We start from the raw sequence: 26,162 nt of genomic DNA, 5'->3' as shown, positions 1-26,162 counted from the left end.
CTGTGGCACCTTATAGACTAACAAATGTATTGGAGCATAAGCTTTCGTGGGTGAATACCCACTTCGTCAGACGCATGACTGACGAAGTGGGTATTCACCCACGAAAGCTTATGCTCCAATACGTTTGTTAGTCTATAAGGTGCCACAGGACTTTTTGTTGCTTTTACAGATCCAGACTAACCCGGCTACCCCTCTGATATTGAATATTGCTGTGATCCTTGGGGTAAGGGTCCATCTTTCACAAAGGTAGGCTAACCTGGGTGGCAAGACAGAGAGTACTCAAGAGGAATGTCTGTGACTCCATGTTAAGATTGTTATAGTGTCTGAGGAGTTCACGCTTGATGATTGGTTGGTGAAATTTAAGTATAGAACTCACAACCAATTGGGGGTTTGTGCCCTGGTTCCTAACAGTCTGCCCTGAGGTTGGGTCTCTCACTCTTGAGCCACTGCAGGGCAGCTTGACAGATGGGAAATACACAACTCTGAGGGTATGTCGCCACAGCAACCAGACACCTGTGTCTGGGCCATGCCAGCTGACTCTGGCTCGCGGGGCTTGGGCTCTGGGGCTGTTGCATTGCTGTGTAGGCTTCTGGGGTCGGGCTGGCACCTGATCCATTGCGACCCTGCAAGGTGGAAGGGTCCCAGAGGTTGGGCTACAACAGAAACAGCCCTGCAGCCCGAGCCCATGAGCCTGAGTTGGCTGGCACGGGCCAGTTGCAGGTGTCTGGTTGCTGTGGCGACATACCCTGAGAAGCGTCCGTCTAACAATCGGAGGGTGAAGCGGAAAACATTTCTTAAATATAAGAAATGGTCACTTCAGAGATTGTTTAAGTAGTCCAAGGTTTGGAGGGGAGAGGATGTCCACCATCTGGTTCAACAAAACATAACTGTTGCTTGCAGTGGTTAACAGGAATCCCTCTTCGTTTTGAAAATAAACAAATCTGGTGGAATGTGCAGTACAATATGTCCCTTCATACTTGTTTTTCCTTCCTCCCCATGAGACTTTTTTTTTATTCAGATGGACGGTAGCTGTGGATAAAACTAAGAAACCTCTTCTAATAACTGACAAGCTGATATAGTTGAATTATGCTATTGGCATTGTTCACTTTCTACTATTCACTTAATATTTCTGATTGGGTGTAGAGTTCTTATGTTTGGTCTCTGCCCAGCAAAGACCTTTCCTGTTTCCTTTGTCCCCTTCAGAAGTCTGAACAACATCTGGTCAGTCTTTTTTGTTACTCTAACGTTTGTGAAAAGTGTTTAGTTATTTTTTTTGCTTGGGTGACTCAGGCCACTTTGTGTTAAAATTTCAAACTAGGCATGTGCATCATAGTTTCTGATGAAGATTAGTTATGGTAAATCTGGAAAAAATAATTCGGGGACAGTAAAGTCATAAATGCTTGAAAATCCTGTCCTGGGCTTGTGTTATATATTAATTTTTTCTTACTGATTTAAACACGCACCAGGTACATCATATTTCCCCATTCTGGGTTTTTGATCATTCTCATAACTGCAATTGATTTCCAAAACACAATTTAAAGCAGAGCATTTCCCATTGTTTATACAGAGTCCTCCCAATATATAGGCCTCCAATTCTGGAGGCATTTATTGATAAGTACTGCTTAAACTGGAAACTCTGCCTAGAACTCTCTCATATAGAGCAATGAAAAAGCTGTAATTGATGCAAGGGAAGAACTTGTTTTAATACAATCAGCTTTGGTTTAACTCTGCCCTTTACATACCTGAGTGCCATTTTCTGTCCAGGCAGCTGCTAGCCAGATAACCATCACTGGACTCAGTGAAGCAATTTAAAAACAAGGAAGTGGGTCTGGTGTGGATCTAAAATTTGTTTTCCCCTCTCTTGAATCTCTAAACTAGGCCTGAACTTTGTGTAATATCTTGGCCAAGAAGAGAGTCAAATTCTTGAAATGGAAAATTTTTTTGACCACTTGTCTCATAGTGGGATTTAATTTATGTATTGAAGTTCAAATACAGATCTGGACCAATTAACCTTTCCTGCAAACTCAGAGAAATATTTGGGCATGATTATGTTTAGCCCCAATTACAAAGGCCTAAAATGAGATTCATATTGGCCAAGTGTTTTAAAAGTGACTAGTGATTTGGGGTGCTGGGTTTGAGGTGTCTTAAAGTTGCTCTCAGAAAGTATTGAGCACGTCCCCTCTAAAATCCAGGCCCCTTAAAGGTGTCTCAAGGTTGGCACATAAAAACCAAGGAACCCAAAACCACTGGCCATTTTTGGAAATCTTGGCCAGTTGGTTTTATTCTGTTGGTCATTAGAATGATGCCTGTAAATATACATATCTGTAAATAATTTCTATCAATGTTGGTATATTAATAACTTATTATATAGTTACTGTACAATATCAGCACCCTTCTCCTCTCCCCAAACAAAATGCTCTCTGCTGTTTATAAACATAATACATAGCAATGGGCAGTGCCTTGGGTTGTTTTTATTCATTATAGATGATGACCATATGTGGTGGCTTTAAGTTAGTTTTGAGTTGTGGTCAGTCGCTGAATGGTGAAGTACAGTATATTGCACTACTTGGTATCATGTACCGTGTCTCTATGCATGGGTATATTTATATGCAGAACAGCAGAAGAGGCCCATGAATTTGGGGAATTTGTGTAAGCATTCAACATAAAGAAATTAATTGTCTGTACTAGTGCTTTTTTCCCCCCTTGCTGCAGAAAATACAACAAATGCCTTTATATGGAATGTAGCTGCTGCTTCCTGTAAATGTTTATAAGATGTTATTAAAAACATATGTCTTCTCTTCCCACAGACCTTGTTTAGAAAGCTTGTTGCAAGCATGTTGTTTTAGCTTTGCTTGCAAGAAACAGCATCTGTTGTACTAAAAATGGTAGTTTTGTACAAATGTTTTTATCGTTTCCTTTTGTAAGGCCCGATAGATTTGGGAGCTGCATTTTCATTGGTTTTTTCCTTTGACAAAAAGCAAGCCGTAATCATTCGTGCCAGCCTCTAGAGATTTTCCTTATTCAAACCAAGCTGCTTACTCTCGCTGTAATAACAGCTAACTTTATTTCATCTGCTTTTTAACCCTGGGGTTAACTTTGATGCTTATGAAAGTGGAACTGGAAAATGCATACCAGCAATATGCAGAAATCACACCCCCATACCTGTGATAATCATGTTAATACTGTCTGACCTGCAAGGCTCCTGGCATTCACATCCTGAGCCTCTTCTCAGCAGAGATTGACAATATAGATAAATAGGACCAAATTATATTGGGCAATACATTTGCTATACTATACATGTTTAGTTCCCTTTGACTTCAGTCTGAATACATAGTTTCAATGGAGACCACGTGTATATATCGAGTACCAGAGTATGGCACCTAATGACTGTGATGCGGGGAAGGCAGAAATCAGCCGACTCCTATTTGTTTGATTCTAATAAAGATGTGAAACCCAGCTTCTAGAAAGTAGTGTATTAAATCACTGCACCTGCTATCCTTTCTTATTTTTCTGCTCCCTTATTAGAACCCTGGAAATTCCTCCTCCTTTCCCTGCCCTCCCCCCAACTTTACATCCACCTCCCAATCCTGTGTGGAAGCTGTCATTTTCTTAGTGTTCAGTGGACTGAACAGGTTGTCTTTCCAGCTTGTCCCTGATGTCTCTTAAGTGACTGGGGTGGGTTGCTGGTGGGTGATGAGGCCCTCTTTTCCCCGTTTCCTGTGGCTGAGTGCTGGCTTCACAACAACAGGACTTTACGGTTGTAACACTTCCCCCAAATTAAGAAGAAAAACATAATAATTTTTTTTAAAAAGCTGGATAATCACATGGTGCTAATGTTCCTGTTCTGTTCCAACTGCTTCTGGAGCCTATTAGAGAAAGTGGAAACAAGGAGGAAAAGCCAACCTAGCCCAGATGCCTTTACTGAAGGTCATGGGCCATGAAATTCAATGATGCCTGTAATTTCCCAGGTTGTCCTAATTTCTCTTTTTATAGATTGGCATGATATTTGCCCTCTTCCAGTCCTCTGGGAGATTTCCCATCTTTCATTAGTTTTTGAAGATAATCACTAATGGCTCATATATTTCCCCAGGAAGTCTCTCTCTTGCCTGGAGACGTGAAGACATCTGACTTGTCTAAGTACTTTTTTAACTTGTTCTTTCCCTATTAGTCTCAGATCCTATCTCATTTTCACTAGCATTCACTATGTTAGACGTCCAATCACTACTAACCTTTCTGGTGAATACTGAAACAAGAAAGTCATTTAGCACTTCTACCATTTCCACATTTTCTGTTATCTTTCCCCTCTCGTTGAGCAATGGGCCTGCCTTGTCCCTGATCTTCCTCTTGGTTCTAATGTATTTGTAGAACGTTTTCTTGTTACCTTTTATGCCTCTAGCTTGTTTAATCTCGGTTTGTGCCTTGGCCTTCTAATATTGTCCCTACATGTTTGTAGTGTTAGTTTTTAGTCATCCTTCGTAATTTGACCTAGTTGGACCTAGCTGGGTTGTTCAGAGGACTTGGGGCCATCAGGACTCAAGAAAGCAGAAAGGGCCCTTCTGCCACATGAGGCCACCACATGCTGGGTGACCTTGTCCTCTCCTGTCCAAGCAGCTGCTTCTTGTCTGGCTTGCTATAAAACCATCTGGCTTCCTTTGTTCTATCTTTCAGGTAACTTTCCAATGCTCTGATCTCACCCATCTTTTAACTTTGAGGAGTTAAACTAAAACTGTTTTTTTTATGGGCGCAGCAGTCTTTAGTATAACTTTTGTGAGGTCTAAGTACCATTGTTAATGTTAGAGAGAGAAGGGGAGTGAGGTAATATCTTTTATTGGACCGACTTCATCTGGTGAGAGAGAATTGAGCTTTCAAGCTTACATAGAGATCTTCCTCAGGTCTGCTAAGTATTTCCCATTGTACCTGCTACAGGACCTATCAGCAGTGATGAGTCCATATATATACAGGCACTCATGTTACAGAAATTTTTCAATTTCACAATAGCAACCAGAATTCATAAGTTGTACAGCCATTTTCCAAATTCATTATGCTCTGCCAACGGCATGCATCCCTCTTCATGCCCTGTCCTATACTTATGCGGCAGGAACTTTCTCATTCTGCTACCAGGTGCTCTGCACCTGCAGAGGTTAGGGTAGAATGTGGTTAGCGCAAGTAACTAGCAGTAGGTGTTAGAGACCTTAATGCTAGTATCATTTACCTTTTCTGTATCTAATGGGCCAAACTCAGACATATGTGCTGTCAGGTGTGTTTTTAATATACATTTTAGGTTTTCCTTTGCTACACCACCTTTGCTATACTTTGTTTTCAGGTTTTAGTTTAAAATCCATGAGCTAAAATTGTTTTTGCCAGTTATTTTTCCATTATCAAAAAGACGCATTGGCACAGTTGCTGGGAAATAAAATGTATAAAGTAATCCAAGTCTCATATGAGGTATCTAGTGAGATGAAAGCCTATAAATATGGAATTTTCTTCTCCACCTGCTATAAAGATGGTCATTTTATTCATTGGCCCTTGGGTCTTAATTAATGAAGACCAGGAGGTGACTGGCTTATCTGTTTTAGTGTGGTGGTGAAATCATAAAATATCAACTATGGGCAACTGAGGAAGAAACTGAAATTTCCTGATGACTTTGAAAGAATTCACTGAAATCAAATTGCTTGCAAATATTTTACAAGACTTCTAAAAAATGTTACCAAAACTGAGAGTAAAAAGGTGATACTTTTTTTTATATATACCTACAGATATTGATGATGTCAAGAAACACAAACCGGGTTATCTTGAGGCTACAGCTGAGTGGTTCCGATTATATAAGGTCCCAGATGACAAACCGGAAAATCAGTTTGCTTTTAATGGAGAGTTTAAAGACAAGGTGAAGATGATATGGATTTAAAGATGCATCTTGCTGGCATATGTGGTTTTTGGAATGATATATCCTAGATTTTTTGGAATTGCTTGCAAGGAAGTGGTTGGTCCATCATAATGGAATAAAGCTATGTCAGCATTCTTTAAATGCAGTATGGAGGGGGTAGGAATATATTATCAACCATCAGAACTTTATTTGGCTTATTTTCATGTGTTTGTAAAATGAAAACCTTAATCCATATAGAGAATTTTGAATAGCTGTATTTTTGTCTGTGTAGATAATTAGGAAAACTTGCAAGATTAAACGTATCTCAAGAAAATAATGGTTTTTGAACAAGTGGGTAAAATATTAGGTCCCACTCCTGTGGATATTTACACACATGCATATGGTTTTTGCAGGATCAGGGCTGGTTTTTTTTGCAATATCTTTGTCATCATAGGAAAGTAATGGGGAATAGATTTTGTGCATAGACTGGCAAATCTTCATGACAGTTTTGCAAGACTATATCTTTTAAAAGAAGCAGTATGGTAGGTTGCAGACTTTTCCATGCTTGGTTTTCGCTCAGAGGTGATTTTTTTTGGTAATTTTGAGTAAAAATGTTTCAGCAGTTTTTGTCTTCAAGACTAAAGATCTTTTTCCATCTTAAGAAAAATTCTCATGAGTTTTTGAAAACCTGTGGCTAAAATAGCTGATGATTGGAAGTGCAGTGGACATGGGAATAGTGCTCCCTGTAGCGACTGTGCTCACTGTAGTGCTCACTATGGCCATTTTCCAGGTGAAATTGGGTTTGATTTGAGTTTAAAATATTTTGAAAATCACACATTATGTACAATCTATAGAGGGATTTTCCCCCTAAGCATTATAAATGGGTTCCAGGGAAATGATGCCCGTACACAAATTGGCTATAAACTGTCTAAGCTATAAAATGCCTACTAACCAACCCAAGCAAACTTTCCAATGTTGTCTGGGTGTAAAGATCCTCTTATTACTCTTCTCCCTCAGATGAATCATTCGCCTGGTGGAAAATACCCAGTGTTACAAGGCCAGACAACCTGAAGCTCTATTGCCAGCTCCTCCACTGTCTGCCTTTGTTAAGTTTGTACTTTGCAAAGCACATTCAGTGAGGCTTGAAGAAAGCTGCAGCCAAAACTGCTGGAATTTTGGGTCAGAGTTTGCACTAAATACCTTACCTCCTGACCAACTTGGACATGCTTCATTTGTTTCTAGAGATCCAGGATGTAAGAGAGTTACTCTTCCCCGAAATGTTCCAGTGGCACTGGTGAAGGGTGGCAACATCTCAGTGGTATCTAGCCACCTAGTCCAATTATGAAATGTGCATGCTCTGTCTGCAAGTGTGTGTTAGCCCATAGAGCTATGGTGCCCAAAACTTTAAAACTTTTTGGAGCTCTTTAATTTCCTCCCTGTATTTCCTTTTTTAACAACAACAACAACAAAAACCAACACGAAATTAAATTCCCACCAAACAAAACTAGGCAATTAATATACCGCTTTAATGTAACACTGAGGTTGGATGGTTAAGCAGTCAAATCAGGAAATACCAATATATTGCTGTGTGTGCAACATTAACTTTGACCCTTGTGTATATGTGTTATAATACAATCTTTAAAAAGGGTCATGTGTTTCTCAAAAATAATGCATCATACATACAATGTTACTACATCTGTAGTTACACATGTAGAATCCTGTATGATGATTTATTCCTGTACACATACACTGATGCCTTTTTTCATGAATCCTCCTTATTGTGTCTGGCCACCAACCAAAAGTATCCTCAGTATGATGCCAATGTACTTGGTGGGTAGTGAGGCCTGTTTCTCACCTTAGAAAAGTGTGATTGTAGGAAGCCTCCTGTGAAGCCTTATTAAAAATTTTGGAAAATATACCATGTGAAATTGCATTTTTAATAAATTAATTCTTTGGAATTTAGTTAATAGCTTTTTATATCTCTTGATATAAACTAGGATTTTGCTGTTGGAATTATTAAATCCACCCATGAATACTGGAAAGCTTTGCTTCATAAAAAGGCTGATAGAGGTGCTATAGAATGGTAAGTGTCCATTCAAAGCTATTCCTATTTGTATTGTATTCATTCTGTCAGTGTGGCAGCTGTGTATGAACCACTTACATTTTTTGCTTTGAGGTGGCAGTAACATTTCTGTTTTTACAGCATCCCGATAGATAATTGCTCTTGCATGATAACTACACAGGGTTTACTGGAAATTACTCAGAAAATATATATTGATCATGTGAGTCCTGCAGATTATTTATAAGTAAACTTTAGTAACCGCTCAAAAACCAGTTATTGTGTAATCTGCTGCTTTTTGCACAATACTGATAACTTTTAATTTCTTTGAACGTGTCCTGTTATGTAATTTGATAATATAGCCAAGTGTAGCTTGTTAATATTTAGGAATTACTTAATTAAAAGTATTCACTTTAAACTAGAGAAAGAAGGTTAGGATTGTGTTAACGATTTATTATGGTGACGTTATACAGTTACGCTGTAAAATGAAATTTATGAATTCTTTAAAATGTTAAATATAGTAACCTAACCTAAGGAAAAGCAGAGTTATTGCTGTCATTTTGTCCTTACCACCCCATTGTGTATCACTGCACATGAATTTATGATCAGCTTCTATTCTAAAATTCCTGCAGTATTTAAATACAACAAAGGAATTAAGTTGTCAAGTTAGTCCTCAACTATGATTTTCCCTGTCCCCCATAATACTGTTTGGGATTTTCCTGAGAGCCTCCATATTCCATACATGAATCCTCTGCCTATCATTTATTCCATACTGTTGTTGTTGTTTGTTTTGCAGTAGCACCAGGAGTCCCCAACTGAGATTGGGGCCCCAATGTGCTAGATACTGCACAAACACATAGTGAGAGAGACAATCCCTGTCCCAAAGAGCTTAACAGTCTAAATAGGACACAGTCAAAGAGTTGGAGAACAAGTGTCTTGTTATCTCTGTTTTATAGATGAGGTATCTGAGGCACATTGAGATTAAGTGATTTGCCCAAAGTCACACTGCAGGTCTGTGGCAGAGCCAGAAATTGACCCCATTTCTCCTAGCCAGCATTCTTATTGGACTGCAAGTCCCAAGTTGGTAATATTGAGCTCATATTTTTTTATTCCAAAGCACTTAGGCTACATGTTGGTATAATTTATAAATCAATCCCAGCCTTACTTTGAGGAATCAAATACTATGCAGTTTATCCCATCAGATAATTTAGACGAGACCTTACAAACCAAAGTCCAAATTCAGTCTTGGTATAAATGGATGCAGCTGCACTAACTTCAGTGGAACTTCAGCCATTTACACTAGCAGAGGATTTGGCTCCATGTTTTCATCTGCTGTCCATGAGCATTAAAGATCTTGGACGCTTTTTGAAAGAGCAGAGGTTTTCCCCAGGTCTTTGATCAACATTTCTCCTTTGCCACCAGTGTGTTGTGAAGTCAGTTTATTGGATTCCTTACCCAAGGGTTGTCTCCATGCCATTGTGTCTATTTTTATAGAGAACTTTGGGATCCTTTTAAGGACGAAAGGCACTATATAAATGTAAAATATTAAATGTATAAAATGCTGGTTATTGTTGCTTCATTTTTGACTGACTCACTTCTCGGTAGACATAAACATTTAGGCTCTTTGCAGAGGCTGTTTATCATAGGTAGGTTTTATTCTGTTCCATTTTTTTTATTGTTAACTATCTTATTAATTTTTATTTTTCAGTATGAATATTTTGGTGCATGACAGCCCCTTTCGTTGCAGTGAAGAGGATGCCAGGTTAATTGTGCAATCAGTAAGGGCAAAACGCTTTTAATAGAACTTTTTTATTTTTAAAAATTGTTACTAATGCTAGCAAAAGATCCAAAAATCCAGCATTGAAATAAAATAGGTAAACAAAGTGTGAGGTTTAAAAAAATAAAATGTAGACTACAGAGATTATGGGGGACATATAACCATTATAATATAAACCTTTTTTGCTGCAGTATAATAATTGTGTTTTCTGGCAGGTTCATTACCGTTTTGCTGATTTTCTATGGTTCTATTTCTTCTGATGCTAAATAGCAAGATTGACTATGTGTATCTAGCCTGCTGTCTTCTCTGTCTGCCCTGTTGCCATGAGTTACCACCCAGTGCTTAAACTCATTGACTGGCTGACTGTACTCTCTAATCACTAAGGGGATCCTTTGTTTGCCTACTTGCATAATTAAATGCATCGCTGTACAAGGAAGGGGGAAATGTTTTTCTAACTGCTTGTTAAAGAATAGCGCCTTGTTCTGCAAATTAATGTAAAATTCAAATACAAATTAATGTAAAATTCAAATACAAATTAATGTAAAATTCAAATACAAATTAATGTAAAATTCAAATCCATGGGTTCTCTGTTTAAACTAGAAAAATGTCCTGCAGGTTTTATACTGACATGTGCAAATGTCATTGGAGGAGAAGTTATTCCATTTAAATGTTATGTTTTGGAGACCACAACTTAAGCAACAACAACAAAAAAGCAATGTAAAGTGCCTGATTTAACAAAAAAAACCCCAAACATTTCTCACATGTATTTGCTTTCGCCATGAGCATATCGGGTGTTTTGCACTTGGATGTGGCTATATAGGCAACTAACTAGCCTTAACTCAAACTCTCTCAATTGCTTGATGTGTGCGCACAGTTATAGCAATTGTGCAAGTGTAAGTGTCGAATGAGACCTCAGGCCTCTTAAAACTAAGCTCTGAAAAAAACTAATGTTTTTACTTTCAAAAACCAGACATACAGAACATATACATATTTGGAGGCTTCTTTCCTAGTTGTCTCACTTTTTCATTGTTTACTTGTAAGGTACAGGCTAAAATCTTGAGTAGCTACACCAGTAATATATCAGTGATGCAAAATCCAGGACCTTTTATGTATTGGGATAGTGATTCAAATACTCCTGTTTATTTTAGCTAATTGAGGACTAATAAATTTCCCTGTGATGGGTGCTTATGAAATTGTATCTGCAATAAGTGAATTCCCTTAAAAAGTGTTGCCAGTTAAAAGTGAATTCCCTTAAAAAGTATTGCCAGAAGATTAAATATAGTAAGGTGTCAGTTATACCTTCTATCTAGGGGAAGCTTAGAACTGAAGTTCCCATTTCTGTGCGTTTAAAGTCTTAACTAACATTACTGTAAAAGGGTTACTGTCTTCTTTAAAATGTTGTATTTTAAGCTAAGAAGTCTTTGTTACTCACAACAAAGCTGGTTAAACTGAAAGAAATTTCAAAATCAAACTTTTCAGTGTTGATTCTGTTCAGTTTCTTTCTGCATTTGTCTCAAAGTATGTCTACACATAAATTCTTAGGCATGTTTTTTAACACGTTAATTAACACAATTGTAAAATTTTAATGTAGAAATAAAGAAATGTTTGTTTCAGTACTCACATATTCATTCCTAGTCACATTTATCTGATTAAATGCAACTATCAGCAAACATTTGTGTTTTGTCTGTGCTAGAATTTACAATCATTTTTCATAAACATGTATTAAAAACACAACTAAATATTCAAGTTCAGACATACCATCAGCTTGGACAATGAAAATCAGTGAAATAATTGTCAGTTTCAAGTCCTCTGTGCTGCACTGTTTGCATTTGAAACATTCCAGGTCAATTTGTTTGTTTTAAAACAACTGTTTGTATGTTTTTTTAAAACAAAAATTCCAGTGGATATATTTCTACTGCAGTGTTTACAAAATCAAAAATTTTAAATCTCATTTGTATTGGTGTTCCAGGGTATTGTCTTATAGTAGCCCCCAATGTTTTAAACTTTTTTTCTTCCTGCTCCCATTCCTCACTTTCTTTTCCTTGAATAGTTTCACTATTTCTTTGTAGTATTTTACTAAACCCCAATCATCCATGACCCTCCTCTGCTTCTGTTACTTTTACAGATTTTTCTTCTTTAATTTTTTAGGGCTGTCAAGTGATTAAAAAAATTACTCGCGATTAATCACATGAATAAACAATTATAGAATACCATTTATTTAAATATTTTCAATGTCTACATTTTCAAATATATTGATTTCAATTACAACACAGAATACAAAGTGTACAGTGCTCACTTTATTTTTATTTTTGATTACAAGTATTTGCACTGTAAAAAACAAAATAAATAGTATTTTTCAATTCACCTAATACAAGTACTGTAGTGCAATCTTTTTATTATGAAAATTGAACTTACAAATGTAGAATTATGTTAAAAAAAAAAACTGCATTCAAAAATAAAACAATGTAAAATTTTAGAGCCTGCAAGTCCCAAGTTTGTTTACATTTGCAGGAAATAATGCTGCTAGCTTCTTGTTTATAATGTCACCTGAAAGTGAGAACAAGCATTCTCATGGCATTGTTGTAGCTGGCATTGCAAGATATTTACATGCCAGATGTACTAAAGATTCATATGTCCCTTCATGCTTCAGCCACCATTCCAAAGGACATGCATCCATGCTGATGATGGGTTCTGCTTGATAATAATCCAAAGCAGTGCTTACCAACGCATGTTCATTTTAATTATCTGAGTCAGATGCCACCAGCAGAAGGTTGATTTTCTTTTTTGGTGGTTTGGGTTCTGTAGTTTTCGCATCCAAGTGTTGCTCTTTAAAGATTTCTAAAAGCATGCTCCACACCTTGATTCTCTCAGATTTTGGAAGGTACTTCAGATTCTTAAACCTTGGGTCAAGTACTGTAGCTATCCTTAGAAATCTCACATTGGTTCCTTCTTTGCATTTTGTCAAATCTGCAGTGAAAGTGTTCTTAAAATGAACATGTGCTCGGTCATCATCTGAGACTTCTATAACATGAAATATATGGCAGAATGTGGGTAAAAGAATTCTCCTCCAAGGAGTTCTGTCGCAAATTTAATTAACGCATTTTTTTAATGAGCATCATCAGCATGGAACCATGTCCTCTGGAATGGTGGCCAAAGTATGAAGGGGCATACGAATGTTTAGCATATCTGGCACATAAATACCTTGCAATACCGGCTACAAAAGTGCCATGCAAATGCCTGTTCCCACTTTCTAGTGACATTGTAAATAAGAAGAGGGCAGCATTATCTCCTGTAAATGTAAACAAACTTGTTTGTCTTAGTGATTGGCTGAACAAGAAGTAGGACTGAGTGGACTTGTAGACTCTAAAGTTTACATTGTTTTGTTTGAGTGCAGTTATGTAACAAAAAATAAATCTCCATTTGTAAGTTGCACTTTCATGACAAAGATTGCACTATAGTACTTGTATGAGGTGAATTGAAAAGTACTATTTATTTGGTTTATCATTTTTACAATGCAAATATTTGCAATCAAAAATATTTCAATTACAACACAGAATACAATAAATATGAAAATGTAGAAAAACATTCAACATATTTAATAAATTGCAATTAGTATTGTTTAACAGTGCGATTAAAACTGCAATTAGTCATGATTCATTTTTTGAATCGCGATTCATTTTTTTGAGTTAATAACGTGAGTTAATTGCGATTAATCGACAGTCCTTACTTTTTTGTTTATCTAGGTAGTCCAATTACTCTTAACGTATTTATCCTTGAGTAAAATGCACAATATGTTTTAATTGGTATTTTTAATGTATTTAATTTCCAATCAAAAGTAACTTTAAGTTGAAACAGTACAGCCTTTAATATTCTCTTGAGAGCAGAACGTCAAATTCTAGATATTAAATTTTAAACCGGTGTCTTTTCCACAGTCTTGCATTGCCAAATTCAGTTGTCAGACATTCAGCTCTTGCAACCTGAACTGACAGTATACAGAGATCAACTGCAAAGTCTTAATGGCTGTGAGGCTTTCACATGTACTTGGAAATTTAAAAAAAAAATGTTTTCTGTGGTTTCTTTTACTTCCTCCCATTGGCTTATGGATAGGCACAAGAGAAATCAAAGCTATAGTGGAGTGTTGACTTACAAGTATAATTGGAAACATATTTCCATATTCCTGAGTCACCTGCACTCTTTGGAACAGCTGCCATGCTTGTATCTAACCCATTTTAGAGAGAAGATTTTTGTATTGGATGAGTGGTATATACCTTTTATTTTCATGAGATATATTAACTGCAAAAATAAAAGGCATACTCTGTTGCTATAACTCATGTATTTTTACGGAGAGTAGAATGCCTAGAATTTCCATGCCTAAGAACAAAGTAAACAGCAAAGGATAAAGCAGTCTTTATTGCACTGCTTCTGCATATATAGTTATGGCTGAGCCAGTTTCTAATACCTTTATTGTTGTTAGGTGACACCTTACTCCATGGTGTCAAGTATCAGGGGGTAGCCGTGTTAGTCTGTATCTACAAAAACAACAAGGAGTCTGGTGGCACCTTAAAGACTAACAGATTTATTTGGGTATAAGCTTTCGTGAGTAAAAACCTCACTTCTTCGAAGAAGTGAGGTTTTTACTCACGAAAGCTTATGCCCAAATAAATCTGTTAGTCTTTAAGGTGCCACCAGACTCCTTGTTGTTCTTACTCCATGGGTAGACCTGTTGACTTCAACAGATTTAGGGTGTTGGCATCTGGGCCTTTATGATTTGACAAGCGTTATATTTGAGACGCAAATGACTTGTCAGTATTGGGAATTAATTTCTGCTCTGTTACCCTAATGGGTGCGCTTTTGGCTGGTTTCTGCCTTCCTTTTAAGTATCCAGCGTTGACCACTTTGTAAGAGTGTGTTTCTGCATCCTCTGTCTCTTAAGTGTGTTTTATGTTGTTGATCTTTCCTCCTTGTCTCACTTTACTCTTCTCTCCCAGCTGAGTTTCAGGACAGTTGGCCTAACTGTGCTCTGACATTAGTGAAAGTCAGGAGTGTTCCACTGCGGTTGATGGCGTTACCCCCGAGTAAAATTGGTACAATCAGAGAGATCAGAAGAGGTAGTCTGTGTCTGACAGCAGTAGGTACTGAACGTTTGAAATACCCAAATTACCCTGGCATCTGTAGCCAGACATACACCAGAGTTTATAACTGTCTGTAGATGGTGAAAGTTTCTGGTGTTTCCTGATATCTTGTGCTGTCTCTTTTTCAGCACCAGTGTTGGTGCACACCGAAAATTAGATTCTGGAAACACCAGAACATGTCGCTGGATATGTCAATGTTAAAATCTACCATTTACTTTACAGTAAGTGTTGCCATCTATAAAACTGACCTGGGCAGCCAAGCCTTTGTTTAACATTAATCCCAAGAACTGTTTGCTCACTCACTCTACAAGGAAGCTGCTTAAAATGTTTTTATAATGTTGGAAAAGCTCCAAGATGAACAATAAATAGCTTGCAGAACAGTTTTTCTCAGACTTATCACATTATTCTTCCCTTATAAAACTGGAAAGAAAATGTGGTAGAAGGGCTTTGCTGGGAGGGGTATCTGATAAAAGTACTTTGGTAGGAATACTTTCCAGGCAGAAGTATCTTTTAAAAGAGAGAGGAAGAGGGGCAGTCTTCCCCTGAGAACTTAAAAAACCCAACCAAACAAAATTACAGAAAATATACCAGGTTGTTATGTTGATGATGTTGCATGTGGACAGTAGGAGGGTTAGGGCTAAAACCCAGGTAAGAACCTTAAGAGTGGTGACCTCCCTTCCCCTTCCCTATTAATCTCATGGGGTGTTAACTCTACAGCCAGATGCCGATACTTTAAATGTCAGTATTAAGTATTTAATTGCTGATAATTTTAGCAGATGGGATGGGAGTGAAGCCCACATGGAATTGAGATTTGCTGGAGAGAAGGAATTTCAGAGGGTAGGAAATAGAAGAGAGGAGAGAAATAGGAGGATGGGAAAGGAAGTGAGACTAAGGACAGAAATAATACTGGTCCTAAATGTGAAAATATTTTCTTGCTGAGTGCTGCTAGATGTGACAATAGGTGGACAAATAAAATTAACAACCAAGTTTAGTTGCACTAAACTATATTTCCTAGCATTGATCTTTGTGGAACCAACGTAAATGGGAGATTCAGTGTGGGCTGAGGGATATATGTAGCTTTAAAGTTATACAAAGCCCCATGGACCACAGTTAAATATAGAATGTATCCCTTCTACAGAATGAGTTTGACTCCCCTGTTATAGAGATTGTTCCCCTCCCCCCCCCCCCCCCCCAAAAAAACCCCATAGTTGTGGAAATTTAATAAGAAACTTAATCATATAGTAACATTGCTGCAAAGATGTTTTCATCTTTGCTGTTTGCAAATCAAAATATCCTCTTTATCCTACAAGAGTAAATCATCTTTATTCTAAACAGGTATTCATCTGCTACTGGTAGGTCTGTGCCTGCGTTTGAGTGAGACAGATACTTATACAGGTAGTAAGAAAAATGGAGGTGTGAGAGGGAGGAGTATTGTCTTACGGTGCCAGTGGTATGTTTCTTTTGTGCTATCATCTGTTGACTTTCACAATAAAATAACCTAGAGTTTTGACACTCTACATATGGAGTGTTACTAATATTGTGTTTTTTTTTCTGTAGGCACCACCTCCTGCGAGTGGAGATTCTGTTTCTGCAGAAGGTACAGTTTATTTTTACTCCAAATGACAACATGTATTTTTGTTTCATTTGCTGGAAAAAAAATGACACAAAAATAGATCAGTTGGAAAAAGTTTTTGTGAACTAAACATACTAAGCATGAGAACTGATGAAAATGCTTATATAGGGCCAGATTATGCTTCCCTCACTTCTCTTGAATAGTACCTTAGACAATGAGAAGTTCTATTAAGTCAAAGGGACTACTAGTCAAGTGGCATAAAGTACTAATACCTACTTGGTGTCGATAAGGGTATTGTAGTCTAGCCCGTGTCAGTCTAGAATAGGGTGACCAGACAGCAAATGTGAAAAATCGGGACAGGGGGTGAGGGGTAATAGGAGCCTATATAAGAAAAAGACCCAGAAATCGGGACTGTCCCTATAAAATCGGGACATCTGGTCACCCTAGTCTAGAATTAGATGAGCAGTCATACTAATATTTTTCTGTTTCAGGAATTATGGAAGGCCATATTTATCCTTTTAAGAAATGTTGCTTTGATTTCTTCCTTGTGGTAACTTTAAAAATGAAACAAAACAAACTATCCAACAAAACTAAGCCAAACTTACTTTTTCAGTGTTAATTAAAGCAAAATTGACTTTCCCCATTCTTGTGGAACTGGTTTTCAAGTTAACAAAAATGATAGTTTTAGTTGAAGTACAGGACTCTGAACTAAGATTGTTCAGTATGCTTTGTTTACTTAAAAAAAAAAAAAAGCCGTTGACTTTTTAATGCCAAAAGCACTGTATGAGAGAGGAACATGCACTACTACAAATTGGAGGGGGGAAGGGAAAGACAAGAAGGAACTTAAAAGTCTAGTTCCAAATTCTTCACAAAATAACATCTGTGTAATCAATTTCATGGGAAAGCAAGTTGCAATCCTTTTGCCCTTATATGGTATGCCAATAAATAGCATTTATTTACTAAAATATTCCATCTCAAGCCTCTGACACAGAACTGGCCACAGTCTGCCTCATCTTTGATGTGTGCAATACATCAGGGCTGTACACTGTTGCAGGATGTAATTTTCAACAAAGTTGTATCACAAAATAAAATGTTTACTTTGGGGGCACTCTTTTCATGGATTGGTGATATGGTTCAAGGAACTGTATGTGTTTGGAAAGGAAGGATACGAAAGAAGCTGAAAGTGTAGACTACTGCATTTCCAAGTGTTTGCATCTGGTTATCCATGTAAAATTAATACCATTCTTGACGTGTATTTTTGTTTTAGTTGATGTGTGGCACTTTCTTAACAAGTGATCATCGGAATATTCTGAAGTCACATCATCAAATCTTAAATCATCCCTTTTTTCCTGAGTTTTGAAGACAGGCTTGGTTCCTAATTGCTGGGTTCCTGTTGGAACAACTTTTCAAGTAACATAAACCCTCTATCATGTAAATAAACTGATATTTTTAAATTGTTTCCTTTCCGAGTGTTTCTTTGTGTGGAGTTTTGTTTGTTTCTACTCTTGAAAACTCTGTGGTTCCTTCTATCCATCCAACCTGTACACATTTACATCCTACAGATGTAGAGGTTGATTTGGGATGGTCTGATATACGGCTAAACATTAGAGCAGCCCTCAAACTGCTCTAACATAAGCCAGCTGCTCATGGCCCTCAAGGGGTTGCTCTGGCAACCAGGGGTAACAAGGGTATAGGGATGTCCTGGCTGTGATCCCTTTTAAATAGACAGTATCGCCTACACTGGGCTAAATGTCTATGCAAATATGCAACAGATCATGCCCATAATGTGTTCACATCCACAATTACCTATTTGCAAGTTTCACCTAGTTTGGGTGCAGCATATTTGCTTATTTAAAAAAAAAATGATGAAAATAACAAGCACCTCAGAAAATTAATTGAATTAGGAAGGGCAAATTCCATGATGAAGCACAGCAAGGATGTGCAAACGTGTGTTCTGTGGAGTATAGTACATCCTGTTTTGATAATTTTTGAACTTGATCCTCCAGGAAGGATTTTTACCTCTTGGCAAACTTTTCTGTTTAGAATTGTTCATGGTTGGGAGGCTTTTAATGCTTCATTATCCAATGGGTCAAGATTGGTAAAATTTGTGGAATTAAGCCTTGTATCTTTGTTAGGGTAAAAATACCTGCCAGATTTCCTGCTTCAATAGGCAAGGCCATGTACAGCATACTAGCATTTTTTCTAAAAAAAATTCCTATCATATCTCCACTGGTGGAACGGAAGGAGTGCTATGTAGACAAACTACTGGTGTTTTAACCACCATGTCATTGAGACCTACTGTGAAAAGGGTTAGAGGGCACAGTGATTAAAGCAGTGGCAACATTAGCACTCCTCCGATTGCCACCACTTGCTGAAGTTGCATTGATGCTAGGGCAAGAGGGTAAAACTTGCAGAAAATTGCTAGTGTAGACACAGCCTGTGAGACAGTGGTGCTAATATAAAGGATGAGATAGATTTATATTATCCCTTGTTACTCAGCAAATTCTGATTGCAAAGAGTCATTTCATTGGCTTAAAATCACTTTAGTAGTGTGGCCTAGTAGATAGTGCTTGACTGGGACTCAGTAAACCTGGCTTCTATTCCTGGGCCTGCCACTGGCCTGATGGGTCACCCCTGTGCCTCAGTTTCCCCATCTGGAAAATGGGAGATAATCAGACTGACCTCTGTGGTAAAACTCTTTTTAAGATCTACTGATGAAAAGTGCAATATAAGAGCTAGGTAATATTATCATTAGCATGTCTTACATAAAGCTTTTTCATCATTAAGGCATATTGCATCTGACACAGTCTTGTACAGGAACTCCAGTATGGTCATTTATTCAGGGATCTTGTAGCAGAATGTGTTAGACCTATATATTCAGTGACCACTGTTTGAAAATAACATGTTCATTCCAGTATCCTGGGCCCACATTCCTCCTCTTAATGTAATACCATTTGCTATAGGTGAGCTATTGTAGCCTACCCGTGGCTGTAACAATATCTGACATGGTCTTATAAGGTGAGTGAAGTAATATCTTTTATTGGACCAGCTTCTGTTGGTCAGAGACAAGCTTTCAAACCACACACTTCTTCAGGTCACGCAGCGCTCTGTGTTGCTCAAAAGCTTGTCTCTCTCACCCACAGAAGTTGGTCCAATAAAAAATATTACTTCACCTACCTTGTCTCTAATATATTGTGACTGACACGGCTACAACTACACTGCATACATGTCTGATAAAGCACTTAGGGACAGCTGGACTGTGAAAGGGTCTGTATAAAATCAAATTACGCTCTATATGTCAGTTGTAATTTTTAAAAATTATTTTTGAGTCTCGAAAAGGAAAACATAGGGTGTAAACAAATACAAAGACCATAGGTGAAGTATTGGTTATAAATGAATACCTATGGCCTAACTATCGAAAGTAGATCCCATAATCAGTATAAACAGAATTTGTCAGAACTCCGTTCTTTAGCCCTCCACAAGGATTTTGGTAGCTTTTTATTAGTAATAAAATTCCTCACTAGATGAACCATAAGGAGCCAGATTGGAGTATTTGGGACTAAACTACTGGGGAAGGGAATAAAAGAGATTGGGGAAGTCTATTTAGACTGCAAGTAAATAATACTAAACTAGGAGAATGGAGTGCTGCACAACTAAAATTATCTGCAATGTCTAGTGCTGTGGCAAATGTTGTTTAAAACGTTAAAATATTTCATACATACAGAACAATACGATGATATGGCATTGTCTCTTCATACTGCTTTCAACAACTGCTTGTATAGTTTTCTAAAGTTTTGGGGTTTTTTTTCCAGATGCGATAAAAAGACATGCAGTAAATTTTAGTTAGAAGGTTAAATGCTCCTAATAAAAATCTATTTCAGAAGTGAATAGAATGAAACGATTAGAAAAGTTGTGGAGAGGACATCTGCTTGTGAGAGGTGTAAGGGGAGGGGAGATAAAAACTCAGGAATAGATTTGCAGATCTCTCCACACTACAGACTTACCTCCTCTAAACAGTTCATCTAGTCAAAGCCTTCTCATATTCTAATAAGGAGCTTGAATGTTGTATTTAAAACTCAATCCAATATGGTGGGAAGCTTAGCTATTGTACAGCACCAGCCACTGCTCTGTAGCCATTACATATGAAAGCTGTTGGTAACAAATAATGAAACCCAAAACTAGACTATTTCCTGGAAAGGAGAGTTTAAGAGAATACATGTGTATTCTGCAAGCTATAATAAACTTTTGTGGGTGACAGGTCTATTGTATATTTCTTCTAAGGACAACTTTCTAGGAAAACACCAACTTAATTTAGGTTTGGAGGGGGTGCTTATTGTAGTGGTAAATGCTTCCTTTACATAAATAAGGCAGCAGCTGCTGTTGTAAATAATTGCTAAGCTTCTGATGACACCAAACCCAAGCCTCAATACCACAAATGAAAACAGGCTCTGAGTTTTACTTAAGTGGAAATAAGCATCCAATAAAAACATCACTTTCTTTAAAGTGTGAAAATAATAGGATTGTGAAAATGATATGCTATTGTCACTGTTAGGATGTTATTTTCACTGCGGTTACTAGCAGGAGACAGCCTTTAAAAAACAAAGTAATCGTGGCTTGAAGTGGATTTTTTAAGATTGTTCAGCGGTGGTACATGTGGGGAGCAGAATGCAGCTTTTAATCTTCATTCATTTGGGCTGGCCTACCGTAAGTGGCTTATGGCTGAGACTTGCTCTGTCGCTTGGGAGCTACCGCATGCAGCCATCCTAAACTCATCGAAGTGTTATCCCACAATTCTCCCTTGCCTTTCTCCAGACGGGGTCTTTTTTTAATATGTTTAATTTTGCAGCGTTTGTTCAGTTTCACAAAAGAGGAACAATATTGTACTAAAACAGTGGTTTACAGAACAAAATCCTCTTCTCTTTACCAATGAGTTTAAGATGACGTCTTACAAGGTATAACCTGGGCCCAGTCCAGGAGTAGATAATAGGGGAGAGACCTAGATGGTGAAGGGGTGAAAAAGTTAATTGGAGGGAAAACAGAGGTTCGAACACAGATGGGAAAATTGAAGCAAATGTAAAATTAGAGACAACAAATCATAAAATAGGGATACAATGAAGTTGGGTTTTTTAGCAAATTCCCCAAATATTACAGCAATATACATGATATCTTCTTGCTGGCGATTTCAAGGGGACATGATTGCTTCGGAAGATGGAGGTTTGGGATGAAATCCTGTGCCATTGACTTCAATGGGGCAGGATTTCACTCTTGGTTGTCAATGGGACAGGAAGGGGAATAACATGCTTTGGTTTTATACATTGGTGGAATTTACTTTTTGAACGTTTTAATGATTTGTTGAGTCTGAGACATTCCTGAATCTTTTCTGGACTTGTGCTTTTTTCTGTGCAGTAATTCATATACTGACAACATTACTTCACATAGATACCATGTAGGCTTATTGATTTATTTGCATACAGTCTTTGTTTTCATATGGCTTGTCTTTCTAAACTGCAGAAACTGGACTAGTGCAGTGTTACCTTATTGAAACTGCAGACAGAGTCTGTAGATATGACTCAGAAATGACTGAGTAGTAAAAACTCCCTGGAGTGTCACTTCTGAGGCTTTGTGGTTATTTAAATGTCAGAGTTAACTATTTGACTGCTGGTCATTGTAGCAGAAACACTCAGATATGCTGGGAATGTGGGCAGAGTTTAGGTGAAGTACCACACCTCGTCTCCCATATCTCATCTGACAGACATCACGTAACTGAACACAGTCATTCAGCAACATAAATCCGTTGTTGGAAGGTTTTTTGCAACCATAAGGGCTTAAAACTTAATCTAAAAAATGTGAAAGCAGAAAATGATGAGACCACTATTCAATGCATGAAATATCTCAGTGGCTGGTAGATTATGCATAATGCCTTATAAGACCCATCAACTTTTCCCCTTAAGGCATCCTAATTGGATCTTTAGATTTTCTATATAAGTCACCAAATTCAGTACTAATTTTCTTGTCTATTTTCTTTGAAAGGAACTCTTAACTGAAATACTACTTGCAGTCCCAGACAATAATATACATACAAATTCATTTGTCCAGTTGCATTCCTTGTCCGGGAGTGTTGATATATTTGTGCTATTAGTGCTTTCTTGAGAATTGATAAGTCTGTCTACCTGTAGACAAAAATCCATTCTGAAGTGAAATTCCTAATTTATCTGTTTACTTGTTTATTTTGTGTTATAATCATTGTTAGTCGATCCCTAGAGCTTGTCTTTCAGTGCAAAAAGTCAGTGAAATGGCTGCACTTAGCAGAAAAGCCAGGTATTATCAAAGGTGTACTCTTTCATTGGTTCTTAAATAAGGATAGAGTTATAGGAGTGTTATGAAATTGGTCTGAATACATTTTTACCGTGTGCATCTGAATCTGATATCATCTGTTGCTGTGACAACAGTAAAAGATGTTTCCAAGCACTTGGTTGTAGGGTGTCTTTTAATGTGCTGAGCAGTGGAAGGATCTTGTGGCTAAGGCAGTGGCCTGAGACTTAGGAGATGTGGGTTCAATTCCTGGCTCTGCCACAGACTTCCTGTGAGGCTTTGGACTAGTCACTTAATCTCTTTGTGCCTCAGTTGCCCATCAATAAAATGGAGATAAGTGTCTTTTGTAATTTGCCTGACTTCTCCTACAGGCAGTACAGCTGTCCCTCTTCCTACATCTTGCAAGAGCAGGTACTCCTCATTGGCAAGAGAATGCAGGCAGAATTGGGCCTTGTCTACTTAGCTATACTAGCAAATCCTCCTAGTGGAGATGCAGATTATACCAACAAGAGTCTTTTGCTGGTATATCTTATACTAGATCCAATACACTAGAATGAAATAATCTATAGGGGCAAAAGGCCTCTTTCGCCAGTATAACTGCATCCACACTAGGGTTTTTTTTGGCATAGCTAGGTAGGTTAAGGAATATGATTTCCCCCACCCACAGCTGACACATATATATGCCAGCAAAACTTTTAAGTGTAGTCCAGGCCTTGGTCATCCTGTCTTCTGCAGCAGACTAGGGTAAATTATTAAGTAGGCCCTTTAAGTCACCTGCTGACCTCTTTATGGATAGCCAGATTCAAAGAGAAAATGGAGGTCACTTGGGAGTTCTGAACATTTTGCCCTTAAATCACAATAGATCTCAATACAGAGCTGTTGTAGGATGCAAGTGGAAAATCTCATCCTAGTTCCTGCTATTTAGGACATACCCTACATCACAAAACAACATTGTAGTAGGGCACGATAAGCAGTCTGCCCTCCAGAGAGGCCTGGCATTGAAACTAATGACTGTTACAGGTTAGGGCAGAATTTCATTAGCAGAACTGTTCAGGAAAGCTTACTTAATACCCATTGTTATTGCCTGGCTCTAGTGTCCTCACTAACATCTAGTGTGTGACTGGTTGGACTCCGCCTCACCCCCTCCCCTCCCGTCCGGGATGCCACCTGATGTACTGGGATTTCACTGAGCCTGCCTGCTCCACTAGTCTGGGCTCCCTCTCCCTGTTTTGCTGAATTAGGATCTCTGGCAGCATGCGCACGCACACACACACGTAGGGATGCACCAGCTGTAGGATCACATAGAGTCTGCAAACAGATCTCTATGAGAAGACTCAGCTAGGAAATCTCCCAGCACTCAAGTGCAGCTCCACTCTGGAAATTACACCCAAAATAATAATGTCTTGCGCTGTAGAGAAATCTATACAATGTAAGCTCATACATTCCCCCCCTCAATGTGGAGGAAGCTAGGCACAACTTCTTGCCCCCCCCCATTAGAAATTGCACAAATTGGGTTTAATAATCAACAAAACACATTTATTAACTATAAAAGGCAGATATTAAGTGATTATAAGGGATAGCAAACAGAACAAAGCAGATTACCAAGCACATAAAACAAAACACGCATACTGAGCTTAAGATTTTAGAGACTGGTTTCAAGAAATAATTTCTCACTCTAAATGTTGTTTTAGGCAAGTTGCAGAGTTTCTGTAGCTTAGAGTTCCAGTTATTTCACTTTACAGACTAGACTCCTGTCTCAGTCTGGACTCAACCCTTGCCTTTCCCACCGCTCAGTTCCTTTGTCTCTTCAGGTACTTTCAGTCTTTCTTTTTGGGCAGGAAGACAATGGAGTGGAGTCCTGTTTGCCTTACTCCCCAACCTTAAATAGAATTTACATAAGGTGGGAATCTTTTGTTTCCCAGTCTTGACCTCCCCCTTCTTTTAGTGGAAAATTATTAGAAGTCCAAGATGGTGTTTAGTACCAAGTGACAGGACCACCTGACCTAGTAGTGTCACAGCTACATCCTAGGACACCTCTCAGGAAGGAGAGAGATTAGTATCTTCAAAGTCTTATTGTTTCTTCCTAATGGCCCATCAAAGCTGATGGCCTGTTGTCTGGTGGGTGTCTCCCAAATACACATACAGTTGTAATTGTTACGTAGTCAATATTCCTAACTTTTGATACAGAAATGATACAGGCATACAAACTGGATAATCACTTTCAGTAAATTATAACCTTTGGATGATACCTAACAAGACCCATCTTGCATAAAATATATCTGTTATGTCATAACCATATCATAAGCATATTTCCATAAAGAATATGGGGTGTAACATCACATAGTGTTTAGGTTGGGAACCAAGAACTTCTGAATTCTAATTCTTGGCTCGAATGCTGACTTGTTCTGTGGCCTGGACAAGTCACATAGGCCCAGATCTTCAAAGGTGGTAATTAGGCATCTAACTCTCATTGAAATCTATAGGAGATCGGCACTCAACTACCTTTGAGGATCTGGGCCTTAACGTCTCTGTCTCCATTTCTCCATCTGTAAAATTGAGAAAAAAACTCCCAGCGAGGATGTAAACATTAATCGATATTTGAAAAACACTAAACATCAAGTAGTCTTTTATCATGAGCAACAGCTCTGCACACTATAAAAAAATCACAAAGCTTCTAAATAAGTTCCTTAAATCAAATCTATGTAGACAGCAATAGCTTCTGCAAGTGGAATTATGGAATTGTCAGACTAAATTTTTATTGCTGAATGTGTGGGTATGTCGACACAGCACAGAAAAACCCATGGTTGGCCTGTGCCAGCTGGCTTTGGGCTCATGGGGCTTGGGCTGAAGAGCTGTTTCATTGTGGCGTATACTTCTAGCCTTGGGCTGAAGCCTGGGCTCTAGGACACTGTGGGATGCGAGTGTCCCAGAGCTTGGGCTCCAGCCCAAGCGCAGAAGTATACACCACAATGAAACAGCACTTCAGCCCGAGCCCCGTGAGCTGAATTGGCTGGCATGGGCCAGCTGTGGGTGTTTCTTTGCTGTGTAGACATACTGTACTTTGTGGGGGGAGCGTTGGCAAAAACAAAACAAAAAATCTTGCAAGAAGAGGTAATTTGGGGTGTGAGGATAGTGCAGTTCTGAGAGGATCTGTTTAAAGTATGAATGAAAAAAGAGCACAACTTTGAAAGACTGATGTATCAGGAGCATGAGAAAAGGTCCAGGGAAAACAGAAATAATTCAGAAGATACCTGAGGGTGGAGGTGGTGAGTTTCCTTATATTACAGAGAATGGATAAATGTGACCCAGGTGGAAGGGAAACTACACCTCAGGGTTCGGCCAATATCAAAATGGACTAACACTTCAAGATCTTGTGGGTTTTTTTATATCATCAGAAGACCTTGGTCTATTTCTGTATAGCTCATGTGCAACTATCATTCACTGCT

At 38.2% G+C, this 26,162-nt stretch overlaps 1 protein-coding gene across 7 annotated transcripts in view; it reads left to right on the top strand.

Annotated features, from left to right (window-relative positions):
* The window catches only part of PPA2 (inorganic pyrophosphatase 2), a 50,450-nt gene extending 32,587 nt beyond the window's left edge, over positions 1-17,863 (top strand). For 2 of the 7 annotated variants that reach the window (XM_005287872.4, XM_024106819.3), the window contains 5 exons: positions 5,757-5,884; positions 7,861-7,946; positions 9,631-9,700; positions 16,389-16,428; positions 17,672-17,863. In XM_005287872.4, the coding sequence (XP_005287929.3) occupies positions 5,757-5,884; positions 7,861-7,946; positions 9,631-9,700; positions 16,389-16,428; positions 17,672-17,700 (353 nt within the window). In that variant the 3' untranslated portion in view covers positions 17,701-17,863. Of the gene's footprint in view, positions 1-5,756; positions 5,885-7,860; positions 7,947-9,630; positions 9,701-14,687; positions 14,845-16,388; positions 16,429-17,419; positions 17,566-17,671 lie in introns of those variants that run through there. The other 5 variants (XM_065596194.1, XM_065596193.1, XM_065596190.1 and 2 more) reach the window with 4 other exon arrangements.
* Positions 17,864-26,162: the final 8,299 nt, after the last annotated feature.

The sequence above is a fragment of the Chrysemys picta genome, chromosome 5, assembly GCF_011386835.1.
Source record: "Chrysemys picta bellii isolate R12L10 chromosome 5, ASM1138683v2, whole genome shotgun sequence".
NCBI classification, from domain to species: domain Eukaryota; kingdom Metazoa; phylum Chordata; order Testudines; family Emydidae; genus Chrysemys; species Chrysemys picta.
This window is presented reverse-complemented; position numbering and strand designations above follow the sequence as displayed.